General features: G+C 36.6%; 1 protein-coding gene across 1 annotated transcript in view; it reads left to right on the top strand.

Moving 5' to 3' along the window:
• The window catches only part of OXCT1 (3-oxoacid CoA-transferase 1), a 79,528-nt gene that overhangs the window by 32,439 nt on the left and 22,113 nt on the right, over positions 1-24,976 (top strand). Inside the window, exons 8-13 of the mRNA XM_072359103.1 lie at positions 8,654-8,761; positions 11,259-11,370; positions 11,874-11,968; positions 12,671-12,719; positions 16,750-16,822; positions 17,561-17,636. Coding sequence (XP_072215204.1) covers positions 8,654-8,761; positions 11,259-11,370; positions 11,874-11,968; positions 12,671-12,719; positions 16,750-16,822; positions 17,561-17,636 — 513 coding nt within the window. The remainder of the gene's footprint in view (positions 1-8,653; positions 8,762-11,258; positions 11,371-11,873; positions 11,969-12,670; positions 12,720-16,749; positions 16,823-17,560; positions 17,637-24,976) is intronic.

Below are 24,976 nucleotides of genomic sequence, written 5' to 3'. Positions count from 1 at the left end.
TTTGAATGTTGCATTTGTTCTTAACATAAGTGGCAAGTATAAAAGGATGTTTTTCATTGAATATTATATTCATCACATCAATAATGATTTTCTGAAGCTGACTTCTAAGTAAGATCTTGATATTAATTCAAGAAGGTATCAATTTAAAAAGGGAAAAAAAAAAAAAGAAGTAGATAAAGAAAAACAAATGCAAAGCTTTCAGCACAGTGTTACAAGGGTAGGTAAAATTATTTGAGTAGCAGTCAGTAATGGCCTGATCTGCAGTGAATTTTAACCACTTAGCATTCAGTACTCCAGCAGTGAAGTGCCAAATCTGAACCCACATAATTAGAAGTTTATTCTCTTAAAATTGGAAGCATGTAAGAAGGGTGGCTTCGTGGGTTGGTTTCTTTTTCTTTTTTCCCATAATAATCTGTGGAAAACCAAGTATGCTGTGACTACAATTACACATTTGAAGTACATTTCATTAGCAGTGCTCACATTCTGTGTTACAAGTGTTTGAAAAGGTTTTAAATATACTATAGATTGAACTTCTCATTGTATTATGTACAGTGAATTCATGGTAATTCTTATGTCCTGTCATGTTTAGAATGTGTTAATCAGTGAACAATTTCTGTCTTTGTTTGGAATCACATTTCACATGATTATTTTGCTAAAAAAATACTGCAGTGAGAGTTTTAGGCATGATTCAAGGAATTTATTTGCATGTATGTTTCTATTTATATCTTAAAGCTTGAATTTTTTATTCTTTTTTTTACCGTGCTTTTAATAACTTTTTGTCATTTCTGTAGAGATTCCTAGCAAAAAATGAGAAAAAATTGACATTCAAATTGAAAACATGAGAAAAAGGTAGTTCACAGTGTGAGTAACGCCTACTAGCATGAGACATGCATTTTATGAGGCAGACAAAATACTGAGTTTTGAAAAGCTGCAGCCTAGTAACTATTAATGCAATGAGAATTTTGGAGCAGTCATTTGAATCAGTAGATCAGATATTAATCTTTTCTTGCAGCACTTTCCCCTGCAAGTGTTTTAAAACAAAATTACTCAGTGAAGGTGATGATGTCTTTCCAGTACGTGAAGGGGGCCCAACAGGAAAGCTGGGGAGGGACTTTTTGTAAGGGTGTGTAGCAACAGGACAAGGGAAATGGCTTTAAACTGGAAGAAGGTAGGCTTAGGCTAAATATTAGGAAGAAATTCTTTACTGTGAGGGTGATGGGGCCCTGGGACAGGTTGCCCAGAGAGGCTGTGGATGCCTCCTCCCTGGAAGCATTCAAGGTCAGGCTGGATGGGGCTGTGAGCAAATTGATCTAGTGGGATCACTAGATACCACTGTAGCAGGGGTTGGTTTTGGTGGAGTTTCTTGTTTGGTTGGTTGGTTGGTTTTGATTCTTGTTTTCTATGTATTTGTGTCTTCTGAAGCATCTTCTGGTTTTTGTAGCATGTTGGGATGATGCAGGGTACAAAACATACTTCCAGGCTCACACAGCAGCACATTCCTGATGCTGTGATACTTGGTCAACTTTTGTAAGGCATTTTGGTGAGGCTTTGTGTCTTTGTCACCAGCCACTAGAAGAGGACCAGAAATGGACCATGCCTTGATTTCCTGAACTGACTACATAGACATTCAGTTTCTCCTGTCATTCATACAATGCAAAAAGCAATTTTTACATATGTTTTATCTTTGTATTATACAGATATATGATGGTAGATGTAAGGTGGTCAATTTATTCAAAATTATATTTAATCTGGGATCTAAATAAGCACTAGATTTAAGGACGTACATTCTGCCATCATACAAGTAGAAATGTGCTGTTTGTGGTTGCATATTTGTTAACCGATTCAATCCAAATTAGATGTTTTCTGGGAAGTTTATGGGAAAAGGGGAGCTGGGGGAGTTAGCCACTCCACCACATAATTCAAAGCAACAACTGAACTTTCAGTAACAAGCAAAATGGCTAAATGAATGCTTAGGTTTCTGGGAGTGCTGAAATTTTCAGATATAGATAGAGAAAAAATACCTATGATTAATGTATTTCTGTTTTGAGGTCACTGAAGTGGGAAGGGTTACTAAAAACAAGGGGAAAAAGTAGTTTAAGTTATGTAAGACTTCAGAATCTAAAGCCTATCAGTATTGCCTTGATCTGCTTCAGTAGTTATTCCCCGTGATTAATAAATACAGAGACAGAGCAGAAACTTAGTAGTATGACCAGGAGATTAGAGGTTGTACTTGTTATGACTTATTCTCAGATGTGCTAAAGACAATTCTGCACTTTTACTATCAGGAGTGAAATAATTTTCTTGTTGGATATGGGAAACAAAACTACTTTGTGTATTCTTCAGAGTATGAAGGATTGAACTCACATGTTTATGTCAGCTTCAGATATTTTTGATTCTGTGAAGCACTTTATTATTATTATTCTTTACTCCCATGCATGTAATGTGATCTCCTTCCTGGGTAGTGTACAGAAAGGACAGAGATTAAGTATAAGAGAAGTTTTATTTTTCTTAGAAGTTGTTGCTTAAAATCTCTATGCCGAAATTTCTCTAGTTTCTAATGAAACTGTGGAAATTCTCTGAACCCAGTTGTTTGCTTTCTTTCTGCCTCTTCCTTGAAAAGTACTCATATTTCCTCCCTCCTTAACATTGCAGAAAAGTTTTACTGGTCTGGAATATTTTGGATTTTGGTGATTGGTTGTTTTGGATAGCTGCTGTGATTTTGAAGATGAAATGTATTTCTGTGATCCACCTTAGAGAAAAAGAAAGTAGGAGTATGTACTGGAATTTTGAGAAATCTTGTAAATTACAGCTGCTTATAAGGAGTTTCTGAAATAAGGAGGATAACTAATATGTGTGTGGATATAAGGTACCACTTCAAGTTGAAGTGTTTTTTGTCATCTTCTTTGAAATTGCTGTTCTTGTTTTTATTTTCTTTCCAGAGAGAACCACCAACAAGATCTGTTAGAAAATAGCTGCTACTGCGTTATTTTACCCTGACTACCTTCTTGTATATCTCAAGCTTAGCATGTTCTGCTAATTCTTATTTAAGATCTTTTTATTGGACTTTGGAATGGCTTAGTAGGACTTCCATAAACTGTGAAATACAAAGAATTTCTTTTTGAATGCCGCAGATGAATCTTATGTTTTTGTTTTAAATTTTTCATTTCCTCCTTCTGTACTGTAATTACTCTTAATTCGTTTTTAATAGTCAAGCTTAATTTATCTCCTGACCTTTAAGTTAAATTTCTTCAACTGTGTAGGAGATTTGAGATCTCTCTCAGTCTCATTTGTCATTTCTCTGATATGAGTAAGAAAATACAATCTTTTGTAGAGATTAAAGCTGACAATTTTTAGGTTTCAATTCTTCTTTGATATATGGATAACTTTAATTGAAAAAGAAAGTCAGTTACTTGTTTTTACCATGTAATCAATTCAATGATTTTCAGTCTAACGTGTTTTGAAAATAAGCAGTGAAATACAGGAATAATTTGTTTAGAGTTTATATTGTTAACAGTGTGCTGTTCAGGACAGAAAGATTTGGAATATGATCGATAATGTTGTCCAGCAGTCTTAGCAATTACAGATGAAGCAGGTCATGAGTTACCCTTAACAAATGAAGAGTTTGTTCACTGATGATTGGATTTTTTACAAGTTTTTTATTTCCCGTTATTTTACTAATTTGAAAACTGCATAATGTAATCTAAAAAATGACTTTCTAGAGTTGCCTTTTCCAGTTTGATGGAATAACTTCAGTAATAAGTAAAAGTTGGCAGACAGCACTTTTTTTCTTTATCTACTTTACAAACATCTTCAAAAGAAATCTGCAAGGTTCACTTTGTCTGTGCAGGGTTGTTTTTACAGTGCATGTTCATTGGTGGGTTTAATATCAGACTTCTAATGTGAAAATTGCTACTCTTTCACAAATGTGCCTACTGGATAAAACTGTCCATTTATAAGAAAAAAAAGAAGTTCTCCTTTGAGAAATGTCTGTGTTTACTAATTTTGGTCATGGTCTTGAAACAATATTGTGTGTATTGGTTGTGCTAAAATTTGATTATTCAGATTATTTCACTCATGCATACGTGCACATAGCTTTACAGGTAGATACATTTTGTAGATAAATAAGTATACTTCATATTTTTATTTTTATTTTCTTCATTATTACCCCAAAACTTCTGAGCATGAGTACCAAGTGCAGGCAATGTAGTGCAGCCTGTATTCTTTGCTGTAACAAATACAGTGTGGAGGAAAGCATTACATGCATGAAATGAGAAGTGGCCATTTCAGGAAACAGAGGTAGCAGGTGCAGGAAGTGTGAAAGAACAGACTAAGTAATTATAATGACTTAGAGAAAAGAAAGGTGAAAGGAGTATAATCTATATGGGGATTCTAAATTATGAGAATATAGCTATGAGATGACAAACCTTAGAAGGCTCACGTCAGTTTTGGTTCTGTAATGATCAGAATTGAAATACTGGCAACGTGTCTCACTGTTTTTCTCTGCAATGTTCGGAGACATTAAAAGTCTGTTAGAAAGCAGAAAGACAGTAAGGTACATAAATTCTTCATTGATATAGAACAGACAAAGAACAGCTACCTGCTATTCCTGTATTGCAAGAAAACAAAGCACTCAGTAAAATTATGAGACACCGTGAAAAATATTTTTTGCACAAGAAATGCAGTGGTACAAAATGTTTTGGGTGCTAGGAAAACTTGGACGAGTTCGGAGTTCATCAGAAGCTATGATGCAATCTATGTATGTGTGCAATCCATCTATCTATGCCAAGCCTTTGATCACAGATATTCTTTAACTGCATGTTGACAAGAAACCAGGATAGAATAACCAAAAGTGTCATGTAGTTCTTTAAGCTTCCATTCTTTGCCAAGAAAGAGGGTTACTGGACTAAAAGGTCTTTCAGTGTGAATCACGTCAGTCCCTCTAATCTCAATTTGAAAGTGAACATTACAGATTTCTGCTTCTCCCCTGCACCTCCATATACTTATGAAGAAGTTTATTCTAAGTCTGGCATGTGCTCAGCTCCATTCATTCTGAATAAGACCCGCTTTTATCAGACGACTTAGCATTCACTTGTTTTTCAGTACTTGAAAGTATGCTTCAGGAATTTTTATTGACTGATGGCTGCTTCATTACAATGAGAGCTTGGCAGGAGTTCACACGCTTTCATGGTGTGGCTGATCTTAGATCTGGGAAAGCACAGAACAGAATTCAGAACATCTATCTCCCTGCATTCAGAGAGAACTGAGTAAATATTCACCTTCTTTGCTCTTTCCTCTATCCCTCTGGCAGTTTTCAGAGTATATTCCATTGTTTTACAGTACTAAAGCTTTTTATGAAAGTTCAGTCTAAATAATTAAAATACTTAAGACTGACTTTTTTATTGTTTGTCACTAGTCATGGGGAATGTCTGATTGCAGTTTCTGACTACCTTCATTCAGACTTCTCTTGAGTAGACCGAACAGACTTGACATCCTCTGAGCTGTTGCTTTTTACCTGACTTCTAATGATTTTATAAATGCTTCAGTGAATTTTACAGTGACGTACTGACTCTTTCAGCAGTAAACTGAAGAAGTATTAAAATACACTTCTATCTAGTGTCCGAGGGGGTAAATTTATTTCTTCTATTGTTTGTTGACGTGTTTAATTCTAGTTCCATTCTATTGAGTATTTTTATTATTTCAGTTTGGTGAACTGATGAGTACTGTGATAATGGAGATAATTTTTTAGGGATTTAATAATGCTACTTTAAAAATAAGCCATTTAGTTTTTCCATCTCACTCCTCATGCTCAGCCATTCTCCTTCTGACCACATGTTCTGTTTTTTACTGATTTTTATTCCCAATATAATAAAGAATCATGTATTCTTGTCTGGCTATAGCTCAGTTTTATTAAAACAGATTTAAAACTAAAAGAGCTGAAAATTTTTCACAAATCATAAAGCATGTAATTAGGCAGCAGAACCCAGTTAAAAAGTGAATACTCAAAGGTCTTTCTAGGTTCAAGCATTTTGGCATGAATAGTTGTCATTACAACTTCTTTTCCAATTTTTTGATTAAGGGTGCTGTTTGTTATCTTAATTACTGGAAGTTTATAACCTTCAAGTTTCCTGTTCTTTCTCTAGAAACCCTTAGAAACTGAGTTAAAGCTTCAGAATACTAGCTGAATTTCCTTAGTGAAAGTAAACCATACAATTTTAAAAAGGGAAAAGTGGATGTAAATTGCAGAAGGAAGTGATATTTTTAAACAAGTGACCGTTGATTCTGTGAGTGCTGATACCAACATGAGTGACAGAAGGCTTTTGTGAATCATAGCAGAGAACAGCTTTTATGTTCTGCTTGTACTTGCCGATAAACTACTATTCAGAAATGTCTGAATTAATTTGTTCTACTTCCATTGTCAACAATCAGGCAAGATTTGCAAAGACAAATACACAGGAAGGAAGCTGATACTGTGAAACTCTTGAAACAATTAAAGAATGTTTGAGTTATGAATCAGAGCCTACCAGAAGAGAGAACTCATCTCATATGATCTTGAAGTTACTCTTAAATTTTGCTGATATAGGAAAGCTGTACAAACTTTCTACCTTCTATCACTTCGAGGTTAATATTGAAAGTGAGCAAGTGATCAAGATGGTCAAAATAGTACCAAATAATTTGATTTGACAGTTTGATTTGACCTGCCCTGATTAATTACCTTTAAATGCTTTGCTACATTTTGCATCTCCTTGGTAGGATGTACTGTGGAGATTTTAGATGTGTACAGCAATTCGTCTGTATGTGGCAAAATAAAGGTAAGGTGACTTTAGTTTGTGGGAGAAATAGTGAAAGGATAAATAAAATAGAGGGTGAAACATTATAATAAAAATATTTTTAAAAAATTCACACACAACCTTCTAATTATAAATACAGATATTCTCCTTTGTATCTGTGGGTGATTGAGGATTGAACTGTAGATGTGATACAAAAAAGACTTACAAGGGAGTACCCAATATTAAGGAGAGCATATTGTTATGTGGATATTTGACATACTAAATTTTAATTACAATTGGTGCCTCTTTGATATTTCTAAGATCCCCTCTAAGTCTTCTCTTCTCCAGGCTGAACAGACCTAGGTCCCACAGCCTTTCCTCGGAAAGGAGATGCTCCAGGCACTCACCGTCTTTATGAACCACCACCGGACTTTCTACAACAGTTCCCTGTCTTTCTTGAACCAGGGAGACCAGAACTGGTCAGGGTACTTCAGTTATGGCCTCACCAGGGCAGAGTGCAGGGGGAGGATCATCTACTTTGACTTGCTGGTTGCACTCTTTTTATTGTACTCTATTTTTTGAATTCTTTCTTCTCCCTCTGCTGCTTTTATGGTGGATTTCTTTCTTTGTTTATTGTTACAGAACAAAACACAGTAGGGAGGTAATTATCTTTCAGAAGTACTATATAGATTTTAGTGTTGATCACGTTGTGCAGTAACAATGGAATGTCAAATCTAAATTCTTTAATGTTCTTTCATTGGTGATGGCTGCCAGGTGACGTACCCCTACTGATATGTCGTGGTCAGGGTCTTCTCTGGGGATTTTTAGACTTCTGTCAGAGATTTCTGAACGTTTAATAAGTTTCTGATGACAAAGCAGTTTGGAAGCGGTTTGATTTCCTTACGAGTAGATTATTTTGGACATTCTTCAATCTAGGGCTCTAGCATTATAGTAATAACACATTTTCTTTGTGATTCAATACAGGCAGAGTCTGCGTGAGTTTTATGAGTTTTGTTTTTTTTAATAGGGTGGGTTGTGTTCTCTGCTCTTGAGGTTTTGAGAACTAGGTAAGGCTGAAGCTCTCTGTTGCAGGCATGAGGCCATTTCAGTATCTCCACCTAGAGCATTCTGAATTCAGACTTAGCCAGAAGGAAAACAGTTAGGTTACTACAGTTAGGCCACGTTTTAAATGTACCATGTATAAGTTGGTGCCATTTGTGCTGAATTTGTTTCACTAACTGTAGAAACCACCGCTTGCAACACTAGAGGCCTGGGTTCGAATCCCCCCTGTGGCGCAAGTGGTAGAACTGCCGCTCTGCTACACTAGAGGGCTCGAATCCCGGGAGTTGGACTTGATGATCTCTAAGGTCCCTTCCAACTCACATGATACTATGATACTATGATGATAATGATCTTTGCAACTAGTTGCTACAGTTCTGATGTCTTAATTTCATCTTGACTGCCTTGCAAAGAAACTTCAAGCCAGCTTTTGAGTTTGTAACCTTTAAATTTGTACTTCTGCTTTTTACTGTGATTTCTTATTACTAGCTTGTCATTTCCTTCTACCTGGGTGTAAGCTGTGTGTAAGTGCAATCAACTGTGATGTTACATGGTGTATTTCTGTATGGTGGTTGTACAAGGTGAGCTGTAAAAACATCAACTACCCTTTCAGTATCCATGTAAAATATCATTTGAAGGAAACGTGTTGTTTGCTGTATATGAAAGAAGAAGGAAGATAAGCATCAAAAATGGCCTATTTTAAGGGGATTATCTGTTTTCATCAGTGTCCACTCTATTTTTAATAGAAAATCAACTGCTAATATTCGTAAACTAATCACTCTTTTCATATTGTCTTTAAATATTTGTTTTCCTTTTTACTTTTATAGGTGGAAGAAATTGTTGATATCGGAGCATTTGCGCCAGAAGATATTCATGTTCCCAAAATCTATGTTGATCGCCTGATACAAGGAGAGAAGTTTGAAAAGAGGATTGAAGTAAGTAGCCCATCTTATTGGCCACATCTCAGTGTCAGTTGTATTTCAGAGCTTTTACAGGATTCTTACTGTAGCCATTAAGTGTTAGCAATGAAAACTTGTGAGGTTTTGCTAAGTACTGAGGCTTAGGTATTTACTTAGGTACTTGGTAGGTAGAGTGCTGAGAATTGATCTTTGTGTTTTGTGCCTCAGACTCTCTTATTCAATCCCTAAATGATCTAGAAAAACATTCTGTGGTCCTCAGTCACTTTATTGCAGTTGAAAATCTGATGATGAAAAATCCTTCTTCATTCTTCTTTTCTCCCCCAGATCACCTCCTGTAGACACAAGGGAAATACCTGTACTGAGAGCTGACTTTGACAATAATGTTCCTTTTTTTCTACTGGGAAGCTTTTTACATGGACAGGCAGAACCAGTTGCAGCCCCTTCTGTGCCTTGTAATGGATTACATTACATTGTGGAGATTCTGGAACCTTCCTTTCATTAAATGGGGAATTTTTTACACAGTGACATTTGTGGTCTGAATAAAATATGCCAATACTTAATAAAAGTTGAGGTAATATTAAAACACTGAAAACTGCCAAGGAAATCATCATGTACTGTTCTTTTTTGTTTCCATGGCTCTATCTCACTCAAGCTTTGTCCTTTTTTATTTTGTCGATGTGACAAAGCTTTTAAAGTGTAAGTGAAAATTCCATATTTCTCTGGTGTGTCCATCATTTTGAGGTGGGAATTATTCAAAATGGTGTTATACAAGCTGGTGGAGGAGGAGACACATAACACAAAGACAGAACACCTTGATGGAAAGGAAAAGTTGAAGAAAGGGAACGCAATTATTTTATTTTTAAATTATTTTATTCCTAAATTTGTATTAAGTAGTCGTACTAAGACCTGCTCTTAAGTAAGCAGATTTAGGTTAATGCAGAGGGGCAGTCTGACAGAGTGCTGTCTGAAGTGGAAGTGTGTGTGAATCTAAGGTGTGCCACTGAATTCCTCCATGGAGATAAAAAGTAACACGTTGACATTCATTAATGCTTGCTGAATATTTCTGGTGACCAAACAGCAGATGTGGGCGCAGTGAGGTGGTGGGTTACCTCCTCTAGTGTGCCTTGTATGAGTGTAGCATGCAGGCTCTTGTTAATGGCTGGTGAAAATGCATAGCTTATGGCGGTGACTATGTTGAAAAACAGTGTTCTGTAGCTGAGAATTTGCTCTGTCATGTAGTGTTACTGAGCTCTTGCTCGTTGTTACAGTTTTCATCAAAATAAATAGGAAGCATTACTTTTGGAGCGACCTACATATGTTGGAAATGTCTGTCCATATGAATGCATTGATTGTGATGAATGGTAATGGGAAGAAGAGGAATGAAGAGAACCAAGTCTGTCATAAGTCGTACTGACTTTAAATAGCAGTTCATGCCTAATTGGGCTCAAACATGGTCCCTCTTATCATATCTATGTCATACTTTCTATCCAGCTTTCTGTTTGCTACAGAGAATTTTTCTGTGGTTGTTCTTAATTTTTCCAAAGTGCACAAGTGAAGCAATATTAGGAAAAATCTGTTGGACATAAAAGGGAAGTTACTAGGAAGTGTAGGAGAGATGATAATGACTGATCCTGACTGCTGAAAAGGAGACAGACTTTTAAGACAGGGGAAGAAGAAAGTGCAAAATTTCTTTTGTGTTGTGTAAAAGGAATAGAGGATAATTTTGCCAGATCTGTTTTTTATGTCTTAGAGATATGTGAGCATAAAATGTGAGGATATAGTGAGTACGACAGAGGTTGTTGTTGAGAGCAGCACAACACACTTGGGAGAAATGCACGGAGAAAACCATTTATGTAAAAGAAAATTCACAGAAAAGATCTTACAAACTACTTGAATCCTGCAGTATTTTTGTATGTGTGTGATTTAGAGAGCATTAGTTTAAGGCCAGTAAGTCTGTGGAAAACATACCAGACAGATTTATGTGAGATTATGTAGACTTATTTTGAAAATGCAGTTGCCTAGCTCCTCTTATTTTTACATAACTGGCATTTGTTGATCTCTTGCATGTAAGTCTAGAATGTCATCAGTGAACTGAATGATTGCGGAGGGAGAGCAGTATTTGAATTTTAGGCTGACATTTAAAAAATCTATTTGGATATCTCTGGAGTAATTATACACAAAGTTGCTAGTATTTGCACTGATGCTTGTTGCCCTCTTTCCCTCTTTTTCTTCTTAACTAGTTATGTCTTTATATCTATCAGATACTTTCTCAGACTTGACAACATAAAGAAGTCAAATTTAGTCTCACTGATAGCCATAGAACAATTTTGATTATTCCACTGGCTGAGGTGAGATTGAACTGCTAGAATAAAAGGTCATCCTTTCTAAGAGATGGATAAATAAATTATTCTTAGATGAATTATCACCATGCAATCACAAATCAGGGTTCTGTATTTTGAGATGAAAGAATCTGGATGCTAATTTCTGATTATGATTGCCTCCTCTTTTGCAGCGCTTATCAATCCGAAAGCCTGAAGACTCAAAAGCCAAACAGAAGCCAGGAGACAATGTGAGGGAGAGGATCATCAGACGGGCTGCTTTAGAGTTTGAGGATGGCATGTATGGTATCCTCCAGATGTGCTTGCTATAGGTTAAAGTAATGACTTGCTAGACTAGTAGCTGCAGCTGTTTATGTTTGATGGAAGTTAATTATCACGCTCATTGTTTGTCTTTCACAGAGCCTGGGACTCTCTCTTCTCAATAACACCTGATTGAAACAGATGGGATATTAAAGCATTGCACGCCTGGAGTCTCTGTTCAGTCATATATAGAGTTTATTAGTGGTTGAATGTTTCATGAGAATTTCTTTAAAAAGTTAAGTGCAATAGAAATGTAGCTTACTTGAACTGCTTTGATTTTTTTATTTTTTATTTTTTTTAGTATGCTAACCATTTGACAGAATGCAATTACACAGTCCAAATGGGAAAGTAACTGAAGCGCAAGTGTGAGACATCCAACTAAAAATGGGAATGTTTGTGAAGACGAGTTCTTATCATAGTACAGTGATGACTCTTTAAATTTGGTTGCACAGTGTGTTCCTATTTGTGCCTTGACCAATTTTCTTCAGCTAATCTGGGTATTGGAATCCCGCTGTTGGCCAGTAACTTCATCAGTCCAGACATAACCGTTCACCTACAGAGTGAAAATGGAGTCCTAGGTTTGGTAAGAATATATCATGTTCACTTAACAGCAATGTACTTACTATATTGTACTGCTAGGTTTATTCCTCCCTCTTGCCCCTAAGCTGATTATAATTATGGTAGAAATCATATTCAAGTTTATGCTGTATTGCATGATCATAAAATCCTCTGTGTGCAGGGAAGTCCTTGTGGAAATGCTCATTTCAGCATTATAGTGCTACTTAAAGTATGTTCCTCAATACTTGTTTTATGGGAAGGAGTGAGAACCTGCAGACCAGGTCTTGTGCATTGCTTACAAGACCGTGCCTCTTAGGATAGCTTACGAAGCATTATTTTGGGGAAAAAGAATAATATTTTTGTTATAGTAAAGCTTTATTATATTACACTTGTACACCTTCTTTTCTTTTTCTTTTTTATTCCCCTGAGAAATGTATGACACTTTAGTCAGAAAAAAACTGCAAAAACAAATACCACTGCTCTCTGGTTTAGTAATTCTAGCGGCCTCTGGGCAATATCTATCAGTCCTGATATGTTAATTGATGTAAATTTTGTCTTGTGTCAAGAATTGTGCAGTGCTAAAGAGGGAAAAAAAAAGTGTGAATGCATGTTTCTGCTGATCTGTTCTCAATAATAAGTGTGAGAAGTAATAAAGCAGTAACAAATGATACATAAGTGTATCATAACATAAGTAAATTATTAAATAATATGTCTGTGTTATTGTCAGGGTCCTTATCCACTTGAAAGTGAAGTTGATCCAGACCTGATTAATGCAGGTAAAATCTTTTAAATGAATTTAATTTTTAGAAGGTGACTTTTCTTTGTTGGTATAAAAACTTCATTTTGATTTGGCACTTTAGCTCCTGGTTTATTTACATATAAATTAATGTATTTCACTTCTTGTGGTCTTTTAAGTGAAGATTAGCTTTGATCAATAGAGGGATTAAATATTCTAGCTGGAGAGCTTATTCTTTTGTTCACTGTAGTAGTTAATGAAGGGAGCTCTTTTCCAGGCCAGGTGATAAAGAGTATAATTTTCCTTTTCAGAATTGGGATTTTTTAGTGGAGCTGTTACACAAATATACGTTCTTGTTTTCCTGCTACTTTTCAGGCCATGTCTTCAAAAAAACAGTTCTCAAGGATTTATTTGTGGGACATGGTTTTAAGGATTCTTTACATAGTAGCCTGGCTTCCTCCTGCTTAGTTAGTTGTGTAGATGATACCCAGTTGTTTGTTTGGAGAGGCAGCTGTAGCCTGCTTCCCGAGTGCCAGCCATGTGATGAGGCTGGGTGGATGGCTGCCTTCCCCATTCTGAGGAGAGGATACAGGTCCCAGGTGCTATAGTGAAAGCAGGGATGGGGAGGTCAACAAAGGAGCAACTCGGTCTGGAGAAACTTTCTCTTCCTGCCACACCACCTGCTATGGCTCCACTGCATTTCTCCAGCTGAATTTCAGTCTAATTCCTGTTGTTCTGTTACATTACAGAGGCAGCCATTGATCTTGTTATGGCTTATTGCATCTGAATGTGGTCTGATTTATGTTTTCTTAATGGAAAGTTGTGCTTGTATCTGTTCTGTTTCCACATAAAATTAGTCCTCAATATTGCATTGGGATAACCTGAAGTAGCAACCAAGGAAGTCTGTGTGGAAGAAATGGTCCTGGTGGTGTTGGTCAGCACTCAGCTAAACATGAGCCAGCAATGTGTCCAGGTAGCCAAGAAGCCCAGTGGCATCCTGGCTAATGTCAGGAATAGTATTGCCAGCAGGAGCAGGGAGGTGATTGTCCCTCTTTACTCAGCACTGATGAAGCTGCACTGCAAATACTGCACTCAAATTTGGGCCCGTTACTACAGAAAAGACATCGAGGCCCTGGAGTGTATACAAAGAGAATCAAAGCTGGTGAGCAGTCTGGAATGTAAGTCTCATGAAGCTGAGGGAGCTGGGATTGTTTACTCTGGAAAAGAGGAAGCTCAGGGGAGATTTTATCGCTTTGTAGAACTACTGAAAGGAGGTTGTGGCGAGGTGGAGATCAGTGTCTTAACCCATATAACTAGCAGTAGGACTGGAGGGAATGGCCTTGAGCTGTACTGGAGGAGATTCAGGTTGGACATTAGGAAATACTGCTTCTGCAGAAGAGTGGTCAGGCACTGGAATGGGCTGCCCAGGGAGTGGTGGAGTCACCAACCCTGGAAGTGTTCAAGAAACATTTAGATGCTGTATGGAGAACGTGGTTTGTGGGGAGATATTAGAAAGTGGACAGTTGTAATTTATCTTGGAGGTCTTTTCCAGCCTTGGTGATTCTATGCAGTAGGTCTTAAGTATTCTTATATGTGATGCTTTAAAATTTCTTATCATTGCTAATGGTATAAAATGTAAACCTGTGCCTGACAAGCTTAGGCTTATTTCATTAGTACCTCCCTGCCCTTCCACCCCTGTGTATATATATGTGTACGTATGTAGAAAGTACCTTTCTATCTCTATTAGCTAGTACAATTGAACTGTTAATAGCCAAGTGAGATAAATCACTGACATCAAACAAGCTTTTAATTTAGTATCATAGTGCAGTCCAGCAATTGTTCACTGACTTCAAACATTTGCTACCTGGCTTCACTAATTGATGCCATTATCATATTGCTATGTTATTTCCCCATTCAGTATTAGGTTTTAAATAAGAAGTTATTTAAGGCATTCTTCTTATTTGAAATTAGAAATTATTAAGGAATTGAGCCCATTGTTTCAACAGTAGGTGGGTAATTGCTGAGATATACTGTATGAAGGAAAATATCAGACACGTGGGAGCTGAGTTAATGAATGAACTGAGTTTGAGAGTTTAAATGGAGGTGTCACAGGAAGGAAAAAAATATTAAGAGCAAAAAGTATTTATCATAGAAGGTAAAACAATATGCTCCCTCATTAGAGCTTAGTGATGAGTTCTAATATTGGTATACTTGTAATGAACATACTAACAGAGTGACAAAGGAAAAAAAAAATTACAAGAGCTTGATAAAGACTGAAAAAAAATGTTCTGTTTTTATATGGATATCAGGATGGTCTTGGCTTATTGCTTAGATGTGAAGATGATCTTGACTTATTGTTTGATAAATATTTTTGAGGCAAGAATGTTGTAGCTAATGTAAAATACTAGAATATGATGTGGAAGTCAGATTATTGTAGTACTGGTAATTCGATGTTAAGCACCTTGACATCTTTTTCTGAAGCTGCATTAGACAGGACACAAGATTCGATGAGTCTGCTCAGGTGCCAAAATATCAGTAATATCACTGCAGAAGCTGCTAAGTCTCACTGACGCTTTGCTGTATTAAGAATGCTCTGGATGCTTTTCAGCCAAATTTATAAAAGCATTTGAAAAAAAATAGAGGCTAAATGGCAAAGGAATAGGACTTCTGCTCACATTCATAGCCTAGCCTGTAATGGTACAGTATCAGCCTTCAGAGTACACATTTTCAAAATAAACTCAGTTTAGGCTCTTGCAAATTTTTATCTGCAAATAAAATTGCATTTTTCTGAAATATGTGTTTTGTTGTTTGTTCTATGTCTTGAATGTCTCAATTAAAGGTAGGTTATGTTCACTGTAATTTTAAGGTAGGCTTTTGCCTTGCAGTCGAATTACTTACAAGTACAGACTTTATGAGAGCATTTTCAAGAACTGGTAATATGACGTTCTTGTTAAACTATAATTTGACCCTCAGTCGGTGTCTGATTCTTCTCAGCACTGCTGTAGGTTGCCTCTTTCCTGAGGGGTTCTCATTCCATGTTACAGCTTACAGGCATCACCATCTCTCCCACTCACTCAGAGCCTGATAGAGGTGGACAATTCAGGCATTCTCAGAACTGGTCTGGGTGAATTCTTTGCTTGCTGAATTTTTTGTGATTTAAGTGCAAGTTCTTAATTCTGTACTATTTTGTCTATCAAGTTTAATTTCGTCACAATATCTTGGTGGTATAGTAAACATAAAGTAAATTTGTAAATTTCATAAATTACAACAGATAACTTAGTTGTCAGTTTTCATTTTCCTTTTTTTTTTCCTTTACTTTTCTCAGCCTCTTTGTTTCCTTATTGTCTTTTTTTTTTTTTCCATTGTTTTCTAGAAAATGTTTAATGATGTCTCATGTCTGTTCCCTGCTGTTGCTACTTTATCTTCTCAGTGTCATCTTGAGCTAAAGTCTGTTTTATTCTCTAAATTTTCTCATGCTTGGTTGATAATTCTACCCACGGCTGTGTTTCTCATGACTTACCACAGGCACTCTATACATGTGGTTTATTTCTCAGTCTGATTCAAAGAGCTAGCAGGAGAGGAAGGAGAGAGCTCTGGACAGAATCAGAGTAAAATGTTACTAAGTTAGCTCCATTGATTGTCCTGAGAATTTTACATCACAGAGAAGAGCTTTTTTCGTCTGTACATTAAGAAAGCAAAATTAGTCTTGAATCTGCTATTTATTTTTCTGTTTTCTAAATCATTATCACTGTAGATTGTGTTGAACTTGATCTGCTCATTCTTCCTTGCAGTTTTGCTATCTCCTGAAGATGTTCTTTCTCTCTGTCAGAAGAGAGTTACCTTTGTTTGGAAAGTTGAACTCAATAGAAATTTCTTAACTCTCGTATCAGTGCTGTCTTACATGGGACTTCTGCTTCCTAGTTCATTATGGTTGATTTGGTTTATGTGTCATTTCATAATTGTAATTGAGTAACACAGAATTAAAAAAAAGCCTTTCTTCTTCATTAACAGTTTTGGCTTATTTTGCCACAGACAAAATACACAGAAACAGTAATTTATTTCTTTTACAGGTAAGGAGACAGTCACTGTTCTTCCTGGTTCTTCTTATTTTTCTAGCGATGAATCATTTGCGATGATAAGAGGGTATGTAACAAGACATGAGAAGAATAAACTCAATGGTTGAAGTCATTAGTAATTCTTCAAAATATGGTTAACATTTAACAGCTTGCAAAATGATTATGGACTTAATGAGTGCTGGTTTACAGAATATTACGTCCAGCAATTGGAAATTGAAAAACATTGTAAGCAGCAGATACCATAGTGATGCTTGTGTCTCCCACTACCTGGCCACGTATGAACGTATTTATAACTGGGTTTTAACAATTACTTTTTGGTCATTTCCAAGTATCTAATCTGTACTTGCACACAGTGTATTATCTGTCCTCAACTTGGAACTGTGATCCTCATTCCACCTCCCTAATGGAAATTCACCATCTGCACCTGTTTTTTGTTTGTTTTTCGGGAAGGAGATTGGATGCAAACAAACACTAAATCGTAATGGCTCAGAAAAGATAATGAGTGTATGTAAATACGTGAAGAAGTGCACTTAAAAGTATGAGTTCAGAGCTGATTATCTGTGCATGCAATTAACGAAACCCAGACAAAAATAATAGCATTTTTGAGGCTCAGTAGGCAGGCAGAAAAATCATCAGCAGTGCATTTAGAGGAGGAGAAAAATCTATGAGTGACAAAATGGTTGTTACCTCTGTGGTATGCAGTTTCTAAATTGTTGTAATGAGAATGCAAATAAAAATTCATAAAGATTTGTGGGCTGTTACTTGAACACGATCTGCTAATTACACACTGTGTTTCTCTTGCCAGAGGCCATGTTGATTTGACAATGCTTGGAGCTATGCAGGTGTCTAAGTATGGTGACCTGGCCAACTGGATGATTCCTGTAAGTTGGCCTTTTTATTACTGAGAGTGCACTGTATTTAGAAAAATATTCATAGCTGATTATGATGGAAAAAGGATAAAGGGCTCAAAGCAGAAGGGGTCTTGAAAAGCAAACCGAGTTAAAATAGAGAATGTGTAGTAGTTTTCTTGGGTAGTGTTGGTACCAAGATATTGGAATCCAGCCATCTGAAATAACTCTTATGCTAAGTATTGTTGAAAAACTAAACATGATTTATGTAAACCTTTCTTCTTTATCCTGGATTCAAATGTCAAGCTTTTGAGATGAGGACTGATTCTTTATCTTGAGGGAGCAACAGCTCTTGCATAGTTGTAACTGAAGCAAAGCCTTTGAAAAAAAGATGTGAAATATTATTGGGCTCATTGTAAAATAGATAACAAACAAACAAAAAACATTGCTACGTTATTTTTCTCAGTGTTCATCTCAGCAGTGGTATTTTGATTATACTTGGAGGAAAGTAACTTAGCTTTATTTTACTCACCTGAATAGTCTTGTGGGTTTGAAGCTTAAAAATGTAAGCCAAACTCAGTATTATTGGAGAAGCAGATGACATAAAGCCATTCATTGAAGACATTTAATTGTTTATAATTAGATGATAATTTTTCAAATCATTTACAAGTTAGATATTTTTGATGGCTTTGAATATTTCTTGTATCAGAATTACTTGGAAAACAAGCATTGTTAGCCCGCCTTAAGGTTTTCTGAGGTATTCTTGTAGGCAGAGTTCGATGAGGTTTTAATCTTATCTACGTATCTACTTGAATTGTCAGATATTTTTGTTGTTGTTGTTATGTTCAGCTGGCTTGCCACAGTCTGACTTCTACAAACCATAAGTCACAATATTAACGTGTCCCTATACCTATGTATTGAAGGTTACATAAGTCTTGAGATTTTCTTTTTTTTTCCAGTCCTTTGGTCCCGCAAAAGCTATGCTAAATGTTCCTGCGTCTAGTAAGGTCGTCTGTTTAGAAAAGATGTTTCTGAAAGGCTTATAAGAAAGTGGAAAGGATAGGGTTAAATTCTCAGTAGTAGGATTGGTTGGGGGCTTTTTGTTTGCTTTTTGTTTTCTGGGTTTTTTTTCTTTCCTCGATTGAAGCACTTTTCATAATACTCAGGTGAACATGTAATAAAGATCCTCACTCTACGCTATTCCTAAGCCAGGAAAAATGTACATATGATAGTTCACAAGTCGAAGAAAGCCCTCCTGGTTCATCAGTAGATAGGTTTTAATGACAAATAAAAATTTAACAGGATATAAAATTTCATGCGGTTTCATCTGTGTGGAATCTAAAAGCTATTAACTGGTGTTGGTTCTTGAAAAGCAGTGTCATAAACAGGGGCGATTCATTACTTGTTTTGTTGATTGGTTTCATTGTACTCTTTTATTTTATTTTATTTTATTTTATTTATTTTATTTTTTGTTCTAGATTTTCAAAAAAGATCAAACTGTGCTATCTCTTTAATTTTATTTTGATGTCCACCCCCATTAACTATTGGTAGGCCTTTCCTGCCATCTTCCAAAACTGCTTAGTAAGCAGTATTCTGGGTTGTTACTGATTGCGATGTTTCTAAGCACTTGTAGGAATTTTTTGTTAAATAACTTGCACCTCGAATCATTGTGTAGTTCAGTTGTTTGTTTTTTTTTAATGCTAATTTTGCTTTTAGTAAATGTGATAATTTACATCTATTTATAGTACAACAAAATAGGTTTTGAGATTAGTTAGATATTGAATTAAACATTAACTTCTTGCCTAGAGAAGAAAGGCCCATCAAAATAAAGCTTTTTTAATTTTCTTCCCCCTCCCCCCCTACAAATATTTTACCATTGTATTCAGCTTAGTGTGCAGAGCTTGTTTGATTCCTGTCAGCATCAGTTTCAAAAGATAAGTCAGAAATGGAAGCTATCAGAATTGTTTCAGTGTTATTTCTGGCTTGGTACTAACACCTGTGTTGAAGCAAAGTGTTGAACAGGCTGACTTCTAAAAGCTAAATTTAGGGTTTTTTTCCTAAACTTTTGAAACTGAGCAAAATGTACAGTTTTCACAGATACTGTATTCACAGATAACACATGTAGTAATAGTAGTAAGATGTAATGCTTTCAGCAGCTAAATGGTATTAATTGTCCCAGTAACTTTGTGTGCTTTTTGCTTTGCCATATAAAGGAATTTTTTTCTGGTTGTGATGTTGAAATGTCTTCAGTGACAGCATTTTGGAACTTATTTTTCAAGATCTGAGCTATCAAAAGATGAAGCCAACATTCTGCAGTACAAGAGATTGTTTTGCAGACATGTTTCTCTAAGCATTTTAATCTTAGATTGCACTTTCACATTTTTCTCAAAAGACTGTAGACTTGCCTATTCCTTCCTCTTCTGCTTTATATTCTTTAGACTGTGCTGATTTGAGCTTTGAATCCGTGAGTAGAGCATTATTTTCCGTATCTTTTACTGCTTATGTATTTTCAGTTAGGCTTCCCCCACATTTGTGAATGACATGTATGCTGTCAGAGTAGGAAAGTATGAAAAACAAACAAACAAATCCCAACCTTTGAGTAATTTTCATTTATTCTTTTTGTTACCTATAAGATGCACCTTTTTACCAGCCTACATTTATGTGGCTAAAGAAAATAGAATATTTTAAGCATGTTTAGTAAACTGTGCTGTTTGCTTGCATATGCTGAAGTTACTCCTTCAACACTGGCATTCATTGCTTTAAACACAACTTATGGGTTCTTGTTTTCCTCCCTTTGGAACTTGTCAAGCTAATGAGAGGTGGTTTCTGAGGACGGAGAGGAGCAGGTGGCAAATTTATGAGGAGATCCTGGAAACAGAGTGCAGCTGGGAGAGGGTGGCCAAGAGAGATGGATAGGAATGGTGAGGATGTGATTGTGGAGTAGTGCAAACTGATGGGAGTGAATGGGAGCCGTGACTACTGGAAGCTGTTGATTGGAGCCATGTTTCACTTCATGAGTGAAGGACAGGGACCTATGTAAGACATGTATGTTTCTTTCAAGCTATTGATAAAAAATGCTGCCAGTAGAAATTACTGCATTCTTACGGAGCAGCAGTATGGACTTGCATCAGCCCTGGCTCTTGTACCAGTTAGTCTCACTAGAGATTAAAGAGTCTTAGAGTCTAGACAGGGATCTCCTGGAGAGAGTCCAGCAGAGGGGCTCAAGATGATAAAGGGCCTGGAGCATCTTCTCTGTGGGAAAAGGCTGAGCGACTTAGGTCTGTTCAGCCTCGAGAAAAGAAGGCTCAGAGGTCATCTTTTAAATGTTTATAAATATCTTAAGTGTGGAAGTCCAAGGGACATGGCCAACCTCTTCTTAGCAGTCTCTGGGAACAGGACAAGGGGAAACAATCATAAACTGGAGCACTGGAAGTTCTGCACCAATATGTAAAAGTTCTTCGCAGTGAGTGACAGAGCAATGGAACAGGCTGCCCAGGGAGGTTGTGGATTTTCCTTCTCTGGAGATATTCAAGGCCTGCCTGAATGCTTTCCTTTGCAACCTCCTGTAGGGAATCTGCTTTAGTAGGAGGCTGAACTCAATGATCTTCAGAGGTTCCTACTAACCCCTACAATGTTGTGATGTTATGATTTTGTTAGCAGTGGCAGATTTGGGGATGATGTTGGGACTGGCACTATTAGCATCTCTATTCCTTACAAGCAGTATAAACCAAATAAAATGTTGAGTAAGAAAATTAATTCTAACTTTTCACAGTCTTATGCAGGATTATAAAATGTTTGTTTTGATTGCTGAGATAAAGCAGTTAGGGGCTGAGCAAGAGAGTGATACAATTTATACAGGGTGGCTGAGTTTGACTACATAAGCATGGATTGTTTTTGGAAAAATAAATAAATCATCCTTTAATTTAGAAGCAGCAGCCTTAATTTTAATGCTCATCTGTAATTTCAATGCTCAGCTTTGCAGTAGCCAAATTTAAAGGATTTAGGAGTTGATAATGAAATAAGGCAGAATGGAAGACAAAATTTGCAAAGATTTTAAGCTTTATCAGAAAAGATTATCTATCTGAAAAGATGAGGAAACAATTAAAATTTAGCAATAAATCTTCTAAATTGCTATCTGTAGAGGTCAGTATAACCTCAGACACTAAGAATGTAGTTTTATACATTCTTGGTTGCCCTTTTGCATTTGTTTTACAGGACCTCAATGTACATATTTTGCAAGTTTTTTACTTTGTGCTTGAGGGCAACTGCAATTTCATTGCTAGAGAAAAGGAAAGTGATAGAAGTATCTGAGTCTGTGATTGAAGGAGTGAGAATTTTTTTTAGTTATTATTTGTAGGATCTAACTTAAAGGCAGAAGGCTCCACAAGGAGCATGTTTCTGACTTGAAATGTTTTATTTTTAATGCTGGGAGAAAGGACACGTATCCTTCAATACCTGAAAGTATTGCACGTTCTTCTCTAACAAGCCCAGTTTCAGGCTGCGTGCCTGTTTGCCTAAGTCAAGAGTTGCTGATCATATCTTGTTTTCCCTTTTAATGCAGACACACTGTCTTGTAACTGTTGCACAGAGTGCATCAAGCTATCAACATTCTGTTTCAAGTTGTACCGGATCTTGGTGCAAGAAATTGTTTTAGAAATGTTTCTTACAATTATTGTTTGTAAATTGAATGAAATGCTACAAATTGGATAAATTGTATATCTGTATACAGATGGATTACTTTTAATAACTGTGACCATCTCTGTCTCCTATTACTAATCTGACTTCTTTTGGTGATTATTTATGACATGATGTGAGTAGAGCATATGCAATAGCAGTTCAACAAAGAGGACAAATGAAACCTGCAGTTACCCATGTACCTGTAATCTGAGTTTCAATGGGATATAATCTTAAAATGAAATTTGTTTTTGTAGAACCACCAAGACTGGAAAAGATTGATCTACAAAATCATCCAGTCCGGCCATCCACCAATCACCAACGGTTTTCACTAAGCTAGATACCTCAGCACAATGTCTCAATGTTCCTTGAACACCTCCAGGGTTGGTGACTCCACCACCTCCTTGGGCAGCCCATTCCACTGCCTGACCACTCTTTCAGAAAAGAATTTCCTAATATTTTAGATACTCCTTTTTCAGGGACAGCTACTTTGGATCAAAGTCTGCAGTAATATATCAACTACCTGTTTCTATCCAAGTAGATAGAAATCCTGCAAAGTGCTGGAAGCCCTTTGCCTAGAAAACCTGCAAAGTCCTTCTAGCATGAAATTACTGCTCTTGGAAGACTCGTGGAGCCTTAAAAGATAAAGGAAGAGTTTAGTGTTGGTTGTAGTTCTCCTAACTTTTGAAGGCTTTTTCTATGCAATTTGTATTCATTCCTCTTTGGCAGACTGCATAATGGAGGGAATGTAGGAACTCACCCTTTGTATTTTATTCATATTCTCTCTTAAATTTTCATTGTGGAAAGTGGCAGGTATGCATTAGGCATCTTGTAATGAGAGCAGCTGATGAAATTCTGTTTGGCCCCAGAATACTAGCAAATGCCAAAAGAGTCCTGTTCTGTCGGTTTTTGGTAACAATTGTGACTATTGTATGCAGCCATTACTCTCAGGTGCAACTAGTATTATGTTGACAGTAATATTCAAATATTGCACAATATGCTGTGTGTTTTGGGAATGTTATACAAAGGAAAATGGAAGGCTTAACTTCCCCATCACACTGCAATAATATTCATCATTATAAAGTCCGTCAATTTCAGTGAAGCATGTCACGATCTTATTTTGAGATAGAGATACACTTTCTCAGTGCATTCATTATATTTTATCTCAGTCATTTGAAACTATTGCCAGCATTTACTTCAGATTAGTTTTACAGGAAGATAAGTAAATAAAATTTGACTAATGTTTTTTGCATTTACATTATGCTGTCTACATTTTCTGTTCATATAAAGCAACAATATAAATATTTAGGCCAGTAATGAGTGGTGCCCCCCGGGATCCATTTTGGGACTGGCATTCTTTAGCCTCTTTATCAATGACATAGGTAATGGGTTTGAGTGTACTCTCAGCAAATTTGCTGATGACACCAAGCTGAGAGGTGCAGTTGTTACAGCTGAAGGAAGGGATGCCATCCAGAGAGACCTTGACAAACTCAAAAGTGGGTCCTTGTGAACACAGTGAGGTTCAACGTAGTGCAAGGTTTTGCACTTGGGTTGAAGTAATCCCAGATATATATGTATACAGACTAGGAAAATAATTCCTTGAGAGCAGCTGTGAGAAGGACTTAAGGGATTTGGTTCATGAAAAACTTAACATGAGCCAGCAGTGTGCACTTGCAGCCTGGAAGGCCAATGGTATCCTGGGTTCCATCAGAAGAGGGCTGGCTAACAGAATAAGGGACATGATTGTCCCACTCTAGCCTCATGTGGCCCCATTTGGAGTACTGCATCTAGGTCTGGATCCCCCAACACAGGAAAGAAGTGGAGCCTTTGGAGTAGGTCCATAAAAGGGCCTTGAAGGTGAACCAAGCTCTAGAGCACCTCTCCTGTGAAGACAAGCTGAAGGAACTGGGTTTGTTCAGTCTGGAAAAGAGAAGGCTGAGGGAAGAACTTGTTGCAGCCTTGCAGTATTTAAGGGGAGTATAAAAACACGAGGAAAATCAGCTTTTTACGTGGGTAGATAGAGATAGGACAAGAGGGAATGGTTTTAAATGAAAGTAAGGGTTATTTAGATTAGATGTGTAGAGATAAGTTTTTTGCTGAGAGAGCGGTGAGGTGCTGGAGGTGTTTAAGGCCAGGGTTGGTGGACACTTGGTCAGTCTGATCTAGTGCTTCACCTAGTGACTGGCAGCCCTACTTGTGATGGGGGGTTGGAACTTGATGATCCTTGAAGTCCCTTTGAATCCAAGCCATAGTTAGTGCACTTATTTGTGCATACTACATTTTAATTAAAATGAATTAATAAATTTTGCCAAGAGTTATTGGTCACTTGGGAACTTTTATTCCATTTTCTTGAAGATTTTAGTGAATTTTAAATTTTGATTTCTGTTATGTATGACAGGAAATACATGGTCAGCATTCTTTAAAATCAGGTAATGATCTGCATGGCTAAGCCATGGAACTAAGGCATTATTTTTAACATCCTTAAAAAGTAAAAAGTCTTCAGCATGTTATGTATATATGAATAACAGCACTGTACTCAAATAGTTGCATTCAGTCAGTGTTGACTGTGTAGTTCCATTGCACACTGCTGATTCAAAGCTCCTCTTAATAGTTTCCTGGTGTTTCCTACTAGTGTTTATTCAGTTGTATTCAGTAGAATGCAATCTAACAGTCATAGCTGATAAAAAAGTTACACTAAT

Source organism: Excalfactoria chinensis, chromosome Z (genome assembly GCF_039878825.1).
Source record: "Excalfactoria chinensis isolate bCotChi1 chromosome Z, bCotChi1.hap2, whole genome shotgun sequence".
NCBI lineage: Eukaryota > Metazoa > Chordata > Aves > Galliformes > Phasianidae > Excalfactoria > Excalfactoria chinensis.
The sequence above is the reverse complement of the archived record's forward strand: the minus strand, read 5'-3'. Positions and strand labels throughout refer to the sequence as shown.